At 53.8% G+C, this 12,420-nt stretch overlaps 1 protein-coding gene and 1 non-coding gene across 4 annotated transcripts; both read left to right on the forward strand.

The window, feature by feature from the left end:
- Nucleotides 1-2,982: 2,982 nt before the first annotated feature.
- LOC120228272 (E3 ubiquitin/ISG15 ligase TRIM25-like) lies at nucleotides 2,983-9,575 on the forward strand. 3 transcript variants are annotated; one of them, XM_039226566.1, is made up of 8 exons: nucleotides 2,983-3,045; nucleotides 3,210-3,253; nucleotides 3,558-4,225; nucleotides 6,300-6,395; nucleotides 6,609-6,842; nucleotides 7,689-7,851; nucleotides 7,982-8,134; nucleotides 8,987-9,575. In XM_039226566.1, the coding sequence occupies exons 2-8, from the start codon at nucleotides 3,238-3,240 to the stop codon at nucleotides 9,547-9,549; spliced, it is 1,893 nt and encodes a 630-aa protein (XP_039082497.1). In that variant the 5' UTR covers nucleotides 2,983-3,045; nucleotides 3,210-3,237; the 3' UTR covers nucleotides 9,550-9,575. The 3 variants fall into 3 exon arrangements, with proteins under 3 accessions (XP_039082497.1, XP_039082498.1, XP_039082499.1); XM_039226567.1 differs by having other exon boundaries at nucleotides 8,072-8,134; XM_039226568.1 differs by lacking the exon at nucleotides 7,982-8,134.
- A 2,532-nt stretch (nucleotides 9,576-12,107) lies between these two features.
- On the forward strand, nucleotides 12,108-12,192 carry TRNAE-UUC. The gene has a single exon. It is a non-coding gene; the product is annotated as a tRNA-Glu (tRNA).
- The last annotated feature ends 228 nt before the right edge of the window (nucleotides 12,193-12,420 follow it).

Below are 12,420 nucleotides of genomic sequence, written 5' to 3' on the forward strand. Positions count from 1 at the left end.
ACCATTTTTAAGGGGGGAAAAAGTCTTCCTGGAAGAGAGTAAGTGACTAGGTGCCCATTTTCTCTGCAAGGTAGAAGAAGAGGAATAAAAGGGAGGTGAAATGAGTAACCAGCAAGCCAGGTGTTGGTCACTTAAGGCACCAGGCAAGGCGTGGGACCCTCAAAAGATGTTAGTTCCCCACCCCCAATAGGGCGCTTACAGCCAGGGAGATATACACACACACACACACACACACGGAGCGAACAAGCTGTATATTTGTACCAGCCAGGGTCCAATGGGGGACAGACCACAGCAGCTGTTGACAAGTGGTAAGAGGAGGAAAAGGCCCCCAGGGGCACGGAGGTGTCACAGATGGAGTGACTGCAGGACACAGGGCTCCGGGGACAGGGGAGCAGAAGGAAGAGGGTGGGATTATTACAATGTAACAGGCTTGGAGGAGGGGCCGCACAGAGGACATGCTCCCGCCTGGGGGGGGGGCGGGGGGGCCCAGCAAGGCGGGCTCTGGGACCACAAGACTCCGGCACCCAGCCATTGCTGCCAGAGCGAGGCTGCGGTGCTGTGGTGTCTCCCATAAGCAACAGGAAGAAGCATGTCCCTTCTTCCCCTCCGCACCCCTGCCCCCAGCCTTGCAGTCTCCCTCTCACGTTCCCCATGGGTGCACCTGTCTGCGAATGACCTGTTAAAGACGCACAGAGCAGAGTCTGGAGGGCGGCTTGGAGCTGAGACCTAATAACAGCCACCTCTGCCCCATCTTGGGCTGCTCCGCATCCATATACACACTTCTCTGTATATTTGAACTTAAACGGTAAAAACAGCTCCATGCCTCTACGTAACAAGATGCAGCTACTCGTCACACAAAGGTGATCTTGTCCTCTCCCCAGTGTGAAACAGTGCCAAAGGTCAGTGTTCCCGGTCTGAGAGTCACATCCATTTCCAGGCTGGATTGACTACTCCTCAAACTGGCTTGGTAGGTTAGGCAACACCTAGTGCATTGCAGGTTCAGGCCTCATGGTCACTTGATGTCCCGTGGTTTGGTAGCTGGCTTGCAAAAGAAGAGTTATTTGCAAAAGAAGGCAGGGGTGTTTTCCAAAAGCCTGGAGTTCTGCATGGTGATTCCCCAGTCAGGGCTTGCTGGAGGCTCCACACAGCATCAGCCTTGGCAAGAGATTCACTTGAGTATTGCTGAAGCCACTCCGTCATAAAGCCCAGGTGACACCCCAGAGCTAAGTTTTTAATAAGAATCCCACCACATAGATTTTCATCAGTAAAGCTTTCCCTTGGAGTGAACTATAACTCCAGTAAGCCCCATTCATTCTTTGATGAGTTTTTTCTTTTTCAAGTTTATTTATTTTGAGAGGGAGAGTGCATGAGCGGGGTAGGAACAGAGAGGGAGGAGAGAGAATCCCAAGCAGGATCCACACTGTCAGCATGGAGCCCAACATGGGGTTCAAGCTCATGAACAGTAGGATTGTGACCTAAGCTGAAATCAAGAGTCAGGCGCTCAACCTACTGAGCCACCCACGCAGCCCAATTCCCTGATGAGTTTACTATTCATTGCCGTTAAATTGTTTCTCAGTTTTGTTTTTATTTTCATTGTTACCCTAAAATATTTTTATTAAGATCATTGTTTTCTATGAGATGTTACCATGGAAATTTAACTCAACCTAATTCTAGCTCTTGCCTGCCCTTATGGGCTGTACCTTTTGCCTTTGTGGGCTTTCTTTTGTGGCTATTCCCTCCTCTGTATTTCTTTTCCCCAAGTCAAACCTGACTGCTCAGAGTCTATGTCTCATATACCAGAATGTGTGTATGTCATTTTTCTGTTAATGATTTCTAATATAAAACATGGAGAAAAGAGTATTTTGTTTTTAAGAGGAATTTATCAGAAGCCTTTTTTGTTGTATATTTTATTTCTTTTGAGAGAGAGGGAGGGAGGGGCGCCTGGGTGGCTTAGTCGATTAAGCGTCCGACTTTCGCTTAGGTCATGATCTCGCGGTTCGTGGGTTCGAGCCCCGCATCGGGCTCTGTGCTGACTGCCAGCTCAGAGACTGGAGCCTGTTTCAGAGTCTGTGACTCCCTCTCTCTCTGACCCTCCCCTGCTCACGCTGTCTCTCTGTCTCTCCTAGAAATAAACAAAACATTAAAAAAAAATTAAAAAAAAAAGAGAGAGAGAGGGATGGAGAGAGAGAGAGAATCTTAAGCAGGCTCTGCACCATCAGCACAGAGCCTGATGCAGGGCTTGAACTCACGAACCAGGGGATCATGACCTGAGCTGAAGTCGAGTCAAATGCCTAACCCACTGAGCCACCCAGGCACCCCACAAACATCATTCTTAACGGAGAAATGTTGAAAATGTTTCTTCTAAGATGGGGAAAGGAGATGCCTTCTATTTACCATTTCTAGCCAACAAACAGGGCCACTCTAATGTTTTGGAGCAAGACGGTGATGTATTGCAGGCTTTTCAGGGCATTTATCCTGTTGGGTGGGGGAGAAAAGGAAACAGAAACCGACAAGGAAGCAATCACAGAGCCAGGAGAGTCCCTCTTCTGCTTCGCTCATCCATTTTCTCCTTCTGAAGATCAGAATCAGAGTGGAAGCAACAGTCTTGAGAATCACCAATCAGATAGTGTTGATCGTTCAACTTTAGACCAAGAAGAGGCCTTGGAATATCGTTAAAACAACCCTGTCAATTCACAAGAAAAGAACCATGGTCCAGACGCATTAAAGAGTTGCCCAAGAGCCTACCGTCACTTTGTTCCCATTTTCCTCTCCAGTCCCTAATGTGAGTCCCTTAGGTCCACTGCAAGTGGCTCCAGGTGCATCAGCGACACTGCTCTGGAGTGAAGAGTCACCCACAGAGAGGCAGGACACGTCAGCACCCGTTGCACGTCCGGTGGCACACCTTTTGCCCTACTGACATCACAAGCAGCATGCTGGGGTCTGGGCATACTTGAATTGTGATGTCAGGGAACAAAACTGGGGGTAGTCTTCGAGGAGGGGGGCCAACTTGATAGGGAGATAACAGAACAGCAGCCGAAGGGAAAGGTGAGAAGATGGTCATCAGATCCCAGGAGATGGAGAGGGCCGGGGTGGGGGCACACAGGGACCCCTCCCCCCCCGATGGGGACCCTCCCAACAGCTGGTGAAGTGGGACCAGGGCAAGTCCCCTGCACCTAAGTGCCTGGGGGTTCTTTTCTGTCCCACCACAGGGCAACCAAGCCTCTAGCCTTCCCTGACATGCAGAAAGTTTCACGTAAGTACTTGCGCTTCCTGCCTTCCTTCCGAAGGGCCAAAGAACTGGCTCCTTTCCTTTACGTCAATGTGACTTCCTCTGTCCACCCTCTTGCTTGTCCAAGGTTTGTTGCAGGAGTCAGGGCTGGGACACAGAGAACACAATCCCCGTTATGCCCTGCCCCCTCCCCCCAGGTTGGTTGACCAATGACATGGTCTCTGTACCCCATGGGCAGAAGCTGCTTCTATGAGAAGGAGCGGTGTGCCCCTCCAAGACCCCTCAGCTCCTGCCCTGGCTTCTTCATGCCTTTGCTCTATCTTCTCAGGGCCAGTCCAGGACCACAGCCCAGCCCCGCAGCCCCCGGCCCAGCCCTCAAGACCTTCCCAGGCTCAGCTCCTGATGAGTAACAGCAGTCTCCACACATGTGAGGACCAAGTCCTCTGTCCCATCTGCCTGGAGGTGTTCCGCAACCCGGTCACCACCGCCTGCGGGCACAACTTCTGCATGACCTGCCTCCAAGGTTTCTGGGACCACCTGGCTACCACAGGCGAGACCCTGTACTGCCCCCAGTGCCGGGAGAGCTTCCCCTCCAGGCCACGCCTCTGCAAGAATGTCATCCTGGAGGAGATGGTGACCTGCTTCATCCAGGTCAAGGGTCAGGCCTTGGGGCCCTCACGGACCCTGGCCGGGCCCAGGGACGTGCCCTGCGACTTCTGCTCCCCCCAGAAGCTCAAGTCAGTCAAGTCGTGTCTGCAGTGCATGGCCTCCCTGTGCGAGAAGCACCTGAGCAGCCACTTCGAGGACCAGATGTTCCAGGACCACCAGCTGCTGGAGCCCGTGTGGGATCTGAAGAGCCGCCTGTGCCGGAAGCACCGCAAGCTGCGGCGGCTGTACTGCCGCACGGAAGGCAGCTGCGTGTGCGGGGCCTGCCTGCTGGAGGAACACAAGAACCACGACACCATCCCCTTGGAGGAGGAGCGCGCCCGGAAGGAGGTGAAGAGGGAGTGGGGCCGGAGGTGGGGGAGGGGTGGGCGGAGGCGCAGGGGACTCCTGGTTCTGAGTCTCTCCCTGAAAGCCTTTCACCAGCCCTGGCACACCTTCCCTTGGAGGGAAATCACGCAACCATCAAGGTGACAGTCAGGAGGGTCGACACGCCCATGACCTGAGAAAGGCTTGGTGGCAGGACACAAAAAATGCCGATTCGAAGGAACACGCACACCCCAATGTTTACAGCAGCGCTATCGACAATAGCCAAAGTATGGAAAGAGCCCAAACGTCCATCAACTGTGGAATGGATAAAGGAGATATAATATATAATGTATATATATATATACACACACTCTGTAATATATAATAGGTATAATATATAATGGAAGATATATATAATGGAATATTACTCAGTGATCAAAAGGATGAAATCTTGCCAATTGCAACAATGTGGATGGAACTAGAGTGTGTCGTGCTAAGTGAAATAAGTCAGAGAAAGATAAGTATCATATGATTTCACTATACGTGGAGTTTAAGAAACAAAACGGATTGGGGCACCTGGGTGGCTTAGTCAGTTAAGCGTCCGACTTTCGCTTAGGTCATGATCTCGCGGTTCGTGGGTTCGAGCCCCGCGTCGGGCTCTGTGCTGACTGCCAGCTCAGAGCCTGGAGCCTGTTTCAGAGTCTGTATCTTCCTCTCTCTCTGACCCTCCCCTGCTCATGCTGTTTCTCTCTCTCCTAGAAATAAATAAAAAATATTAAAAAAACAAAACAAAACGGATGAACATGGGAAGGGAAGCAAAAATAAGATAAAAGGAGAGAGGGAAGCAAACAATTAGAGACTCTTAAATACAGAAAACAAAGTGAGGGTTACTGGAGGGGAGGTGTGGGGGGATGGGCTAAATGGGCTACGAGCATTAAGGAGGGCGCTTGTTGGGATGAGCACTGGGCGTCACATGGAAGTGATGCATCACTAAATTCTACTTCTGAAACCATTATTACACTATATGTTAACTAATTTGGATTTAAGTACAATTTTTTAAAAAATTAAATGATCAAAAAGAAAAGGGTTGGCGGGTTCGGTGAATGAGCGTCCATAATTGTATGTATGTGTGAGTTCCATGTTAACTTTTTCACATGGATCAAGGAAAGGCTGGAAGAAAACATGTCAAAGTATAAACATGTCATGTTAGTTTGGGCAAATCTCTACTTTCAAATTTTGCTTAATATATTTGAACTGCTTTTCACGGCGCAACACTTCTATTTCAGTCATTCTATCAAGTGTACTCGGTAATGGTAATATTCCCACATAGCCACCACTTAATGGTCCCCTGCAGGGAGCTCCTGAGGGCATGTAAACCAACTGACCACACTGTTCAGCTCAGCTGACACTTTGTCCAGAGTAACACTTTGGCAACAAAGCAGGTAGTGTGTTGATTTGTGGTCTGGCTTGACAAGCTGCTCATTTTGTTGTGTGCCAGCGGCAGTCCCACTGGACAGGCACTTGGCACAACACGCTTCTATCATCTGTTATAAACAAGAACATGCCTCTTCCTAGAATAGGTGGAGACCGGAGGCTTCTTCATAGAACTCGGGACACAGCGTGTCCCCGGCAGCACCACCCCAGCGAGCTATCTCCAAGGCTCCATGTCTGATGCGGCCCCTCCTCCACCCGCTGCCTCCTCTCAACCCCCTGAACCCTCTGCAGCCCCTTTTGGTGACCTGAAACCCTGTGGTCATCACTGTCAGGAACAGGGAACCTGATTCCTAAGAATGGGGAGAGGGCACGTGGGTGGCTCAGGTTAAGCGTCTAACTCGATGTTGGCTCAGGTCATGATCTCGGGTTCGTGAGTTCAAGAAAAAAAAGAATGGGGAGAGAGCCTCAGGGAGTGAGAGACCATGAGGAGAGAGTAGGGTAGACCCCGGCCATCTGCCCTTCAGCTCTGCCTTTCTCTCTGTATCTCATAAAGGCATCTTAAGAATGTAAGAGATATGTCTCCTCTGGGTTTGCAAAAGGGCTTCTCCAAGGCCACCTGTGAGAATCAGGGGCCCTCTTTCCTCCTCCCCCTGCCTCACCCCAGGTGGAGGTTCGGAAGGTCCAGGCCAGTGTGGAAAACCAGATGCTGATCATCAACTCTGACAGCCAGAGGCACCGGGGGCAGGTGGCCTTTCTCTCGGTAAGGCTGGCCCACCCTCTCCCAGGCCCAGGCTTCCCCCCCAGCGCCCTGCATCTGGCTGAGGGGCACCCTCAGGGCCTGGAGTGGATGTCGTGGGGCCCGGCAGTTGGCAACAGGGTGCCTAGGCAGGCTCCGGGCCACAACAATGGGGTCTGGGGCTCAGAGTTGCCTCCTGACACACCCTCTGCAACGCCCCCCCCCCAACTCTTACAGAAATTGATCCAGACAACACGCGATGAGGTGAATGCCTGCTTCTCAGAGATCATCCAGGAGGTCAAACAGCTGCAGATGAAGGTCTTGGATTTTGTCGAGAAAGAGGAGGCAGCCGCTCTGGGGAAGCTGGGCAGCTCCATCCAGCAGAGCCACAACCGGCTCCTGAAGCTAGAAGGGGACAGCATCTGGCTTCGCACCCTGCTCGCCAACAAGAGTGACCAGCAATTTCTGCAGGCAAGCTGTGCGCCCTCACTCCTATCTCTGCCCCAGGCCCTGACACAAACTCCACTCCCTCTCCACCCCCAGACACCCCAGATCTGCTCAGGCCTAGGATTAAGCCATCAGCATTTGGGGCTGCAACTCTTCGTCCATTCTTCTGCCTCAGGGAGCCTCCCCACCCCAGGCCGTGGGTCCGGAGCTTACACCAATATCCTTGGCTTCTTATCCTAACTTTGCCCGGCTCCGTGTTCCCGGGAACAGAAGGGAGTGTACCCTGGGATTCCTGGCATCTGCCACAGCCTAACTTTCTCCAGATTCCCCCAGACCAGGGATGGGAAGGAGACCAGACCAATCCATGTAGCCTGGAATGAAACCCCATTTCCTTCGCCAGCCCTGGCCCGGTCCTTGTCACAAGAGGGTGCCAGGCAGGGTCGCTGACGGAGGCTGCATGACAGCAACCTTCTCTATGAGTGGGGCCCAGGGCTACCCAAACCCTGTGCCCGGGAACTCTGAGCAAAGCTCTTGCTCACAGTGTCCACCTCTCCACACACACCACAGGAAAGATCTGGCAAGGTGTTTGACTAGCAATTAAAAGGAATCCTCCTTCCATGTTTTCTAATCCACTCTCCTCAATGGACTTTGCCATACTTTTGGCAAAGCCTTGATCTAAGACACTACTGGGGTGGGGGTAGGGGAGGGGAGAGACAGGGCGAGGAAAGATGTCCAGGTTTGAAAACCAGCCATTTCTCCACCTGCCCCATGATTCTGGGCTCAGTGGGGCCCGTAGCATAAGCAGGACCTCCTGGCACCTGCCTGGCCCCTGGCTAACGGGCGGCACTGCCGGCCACTCCCTGCATTCAGGAGTTCCCCAGGCTGAAGCACTTTCCTGCCTGCTCGGAACCCCTGATGGGCACCAACTGCGAGGAGAAGCAGAGCTTCCTCCAGTTGCCAGAGACCCTGGCGGAGCTCCGGACACGGCTGATGGACGTGGGTCTCAGCTTCATCAATCAGTTCCTTCTGAAGGGTCAGTATCTGGCAGCCTGGGGCCCCTGGAGACTCGCCTGCACTCCGGGGGTGGGACCGCCCTGCGGGGCAGTGTTTGGGGTTGCAGGCACTGGTGGAGAGCCCTGCCTGCCCGTGTGCACCTTCCCCAGGTGATGCAGCCTCCTGGAATCCCAAGCCCCTCTCGGAAAGGACGCTGGGCTGTAAGAGTGTCCTCAGCAAAGCCCCTCCATCTCCCCCAGGCATTAAGATGAACTCCTATGAATTGCTGCCCTCAGCTGTGGACAGGAAAACACTTCTCAAGTGTGAGTCCTCAGTACCAAGGTCCAGACCTAAGGGTGGGACCCCCAGGTGCCTTGACTTCCCTAGTCCCATCTCCATTCAGTCCAGGGCACCAGAGAGATGTCAGCTCTTGCTTGCCCAGAACTTGTACTTGGGACTGGAGACCTCAGAAGGACTCAGCCTGTGACTTCAAGGCCATGATAGGGACAGGCCATGAGTAGGGTAAGGCCCTGCCTCCTGCCCAGACGCTGGCTCTGCCCACTCTCCCTGGCTCTGGTGTGGCACAACTGTTGCCCTCAGCTGGGTGTCTGCCAGTGTCCCCCCACCTCCCCACCGGGGTTTAGCCAAGCCAGCTTGGATGACCCTGTCCGCTTCTTCCTCAAGCAATCTCCCTTTTCATTTGATGCCTAGGCAGCCCCACTCCTGAGTTGGGCTGGGAGGCAAATCCCAGCGACTTCTCTGAGATATCATAGGTCTCTTTGGTGAACCCCTGAGTCACCTCCTCCAGGAGCCCTTGACTCTCCCTGGATTCCCCTCAGTCTTGTGCCCTGAATAAATGAAAAGGGAGATTATGTTAGAGTCTGGTGGAGCCAGGGAGGAGGAATTGATTTTCAGCTACTCTAGAAAGGTAGACCTTTGGACAGCACACAACTCCTTTCTCCAGAGAAGTCAATGGCCTGGGGCCAGAGTTGGGGGTGGAACTAAAAGAAGCAGGGGCGCGGGGGAAAAGAAGGGCCACTCCCAGGAGCTGGGGAGGAGGCAGGAAGCACTTGGTGACTACTGTGCAGATGCCATGCAGCTTAGTATCCCCTTCCTCAGCCCTACTCCCCCCTCCCCCCCCCATCCAAGTTCCCTTTCCCCTCCCGCCCCCCCAGGTTACTGCAACCTGAACTTCGACCCCACCACAGCCAGCGAGGAGCTGTTCCTGTTTAAGGAGACCCACTCGGTGCTGAACCTGGGCATCCTTCTGGAGCCCTTCGCCGCGGGCGGCCCCTTCCCCGGCTTCAAGCAGTGGCCGCAGGTGCTGTGCTCGCGCGGCCTGTCCGAGGGCCGCCACTACTGGGAGGCCGAGGTGTCCAACTCGTGGGTGTGCCTGGGCCTCACCTACCGCCGCAGCCCCCCGCTCCGCGGCCGCCCGCGCCGCAACATCGTCTACCTGCTGGGCCGCAACCCGTACTCGTGGTGCCTGGAGTGGGACTCGCTCAAGTTCTCCGTGTGGCACAACAACACGCAGACGGTGCTGCACGGCGGCTACCACCGCACGCTCGGCGTGGCGCTCGACTGCGGCGCCGGCTGCCTCTCCTTCTACGGCGTGGCCGGCGGCGCGAGCCTGCTCTACCGCTTCCTCGCCTCCTTCCTGGAGCCTCTCTACCCCGCGGTCATGGTCAGCAGCGGCGCCTCGGTCACGCTCAAGCAGCGCCCCGAGGCGGAGGCCTAGGCGGCAGCCAATAAAGCTGGACTCTAGCGCGGGCTGGGTCCGCGGGAAGGGGCGCCGGGGATGCGCGCCGCCGGAGGTCCCGGCCCCCGGGGTTGAGGGCTGGGGTGGGCGGCGAGCCGGCCTCCCGACCGGCCGACCCCCCGGGAATCCCAGGAAACAGGCAGACCCCTCCGTTCCCGGAGCCACAGGAGAAGGGCTCTGAGCCAGGCTGGAGGCCCACCCCACTCCCCTCCTCCTCCGGAGAGGCCTCCGGAGGGGGGAATTCCCGATCTGGGTGCACAGCCTCCCGCTCTGTGGCGACCCCCCGCCCCTTCGCGAAGGCCCATCGGAGGCCTCAGGCTTTGGTTCTCCAGGCCGGTCCTGGCTTCTCAGCATCAGGGGCCCAGGGATCTGTCCCCAAAGGGCTTGCAGATGGCTGCTCACTACTCCTCCCCCTCCAGGGGGCCAGACTGAGAGCGGCACCTCACAGGTGGGTTAGGGGTGTTCTGTCCCAGTTGCTTAAATGGGGGCTGGGAAGTTAAGCCAAAGAACCCAGGCCGATCTCAGGCCCAAAGAAGAAAGGTGAGGGCCTACTGCCCAGAGCAGGCCTGTCACACAGCTGGTGTCTCTGTCTGGAGCAGATGCGGAACTGAGGCCATCCACTCTCCACCCTCCTCTGTGTTGCCGGCAGCTGTTTTCCATCTGCCCAGTGCGCTCCACCCCCAGAGTGTAGCACTGTCCCAAAGTAAAGGGGCTGCTTCCAGGCCCCTGCAATCCCACCCGCCCAGCTGGGGGTGTGGGAGTCACCTCCAGAGGCTGGGTCCCCGCCAGCAACCCTGGCAGGAGCATGACTCCCCCTCTGGGGAACCACCCTCTCAGGTTAATGATTGGCTCTGAAAAGGAAATGATACAAGTCAAGGGAGAAAAACTCTTGGGGCAATCAATGTAGTCCAGAACCAAGCCCCAAAGCGCTCTTAGGGGATGTGCCTGAATTCCATCCCCACCTGGCCTGTTGGAAGAGAAATTAGTGACCCTAGTTTTCCCATCAGGAGACATCATTTTGGGCCCAGGGCGAGGCCAGACCCGATTCAGATATAAGGGGGCCCCCATTTGGCTCTTCTGAGCAAGCTGTGGCTGTAGTTTCTTGCTGACCTTCATTTCTGGAGTCTTCACTCAGCACCAATTCCAATCGCTTCTCCGCCCCCCCCCGCCCCGTGACTCTTATTCCTCAAGGGCTGCTTCCCGCGCTGATGAATAGAAATGAAATGTAAACTTTCCCCCAACGTTCAGGAGGAGCCTTTCACATCCAAATCCTTAATCTTGGCTCCCACCTCCAATCTTCATTCTTCCTGGCTCAAGCGGCTGAAGGCTTGGGCAGCACCGGGCTGGGGTCAAGAAGTGCTGAGGAGGTGAATGTAGGGTACAAGGAGACAGGGGTCTACACTAGCTAGCTGCATGGAGCTCCGAGTTCTTCTCCATCCGGGAGCTGACGAGGAGGCTACCCTTGCCAGCTCCTCCTGGGGTACTGTGTCAGGCTGGAACCATCCTGACACCCTCAGGCACTTGTTGGGGTGAAATCAACATCTGAACTTAATAGGGAAATTAATTGTTTTCCTAGACAGCTCTTCGTTCCCAGTTCCTGGGCTGCTAGGAATTCACAGTGAGAGTCCTGGGGGTCCTCAAGTACTTTTAGTATTTCAAAAAGCCAACAGGCATGGGGCGCCTGGGTGGCTCAGTTGGTTAAGCGTCCGGCTTGGGCCCAGGTCATGATCTCACAGTTTGTGGGTTCAAGCCCCGTGTCGGGCTCTGTGCTGACAGCTAGCTCAGAGCCTGGAGGCTGTTTCAGATTCTGTGTCTCCCTCTCTCTCTGACCCTCCCCTGCTCATGCTGTCTCTCTCAGAAACAAATAAAACATTAAAAAAAAAAAAAAAAAAAGCCAGCCGGCAAGCCAGCAAACTGAAATGGCAGGTTCTCTGCTCATGGCTGGGCATGTGGCTGGTAGAGGAAGTATCAGAGAGGGGTCCTTCCAGATAAAAGATCAGCCAGTGCTCTTGGATAATCTACATCTGTAAACCCCACCCCTGACCCCCCCCCAACCTCGCACAGTGGAGAGACCTGGGAGAGGAGTGTCCCTGGAATGCCACCCACACACTTCTCAGGCCTTCCTGCTCTGCCTTAACACTCAACAAAATTTTTTTTTTTATTGTGAATCTGAACAGGCTGTAAACTAATCTGTCTCCAAGGATCACTTCCTTTTGAAAATGTCCATGTTGTACCTTACAAAAAGATTTTGATCTTGTATTACTGAGTCATTTTAAAATTAACCTTTTTACATTTTTGTAAAAGCAATTTTGCCTTTATGTAACAACAGCATGTTACCATAGGTCAGCCACTGTGCATGGCAAATGAAAAGTTCATGGCAAATATGAACTCACATAATCCTCATAAGCTTATAAATAGATAGGGAAACTGAGAAACTGAAAAGAGATTAAGTGACTTGTCCAAGGTCATGAAGGTATATAATTGAGCAGTCAGGGTTCATATCTAAGCTTTTTTTAAACCATTATGCTATATGGGGCGCCCGGGTGGCTTAGTTGGTTAAGCGCCCGACTTTCGCTCGGGTCATGATCTCGCGGTGCGTGGGTTCGAGCCCCGCGTCGGGCTCTGTGCTGGCTGCCAGCTCAGAGCCTGGAGCCTGTTTCAGTCTGTGACTCCCTCTCTCTCTGACCCTCCCCTGCTCACGCTGTCTCTCTCTCTCTCTCCTAGAAATAAATAAAACATTTTAAAAAAATTTAAAAAAAAAACAAACCATTATGCTATACCCTCTCTCCTATACCACACTTGCTCTAGAAAACTTATACATTTGTGTACTTTCAAAATGAAAAAAAGGGA

This window comes from Hyaena hyaena, unplaced genomic scaffold, assembly GCF_003009895.1.
Source record: "Hyaena hyaena isolate Hyena2069 unplaced genomic scaffold, ASM300989v1 scaffold_21, whole genome shotgun sequence".
Classification (NCBI taxonomy): Eukaryota; Metazoa; Chordata; class Mammalia; order Carnivora; family Hyaenidae; genus Hyaena; species Hyaena hyaena.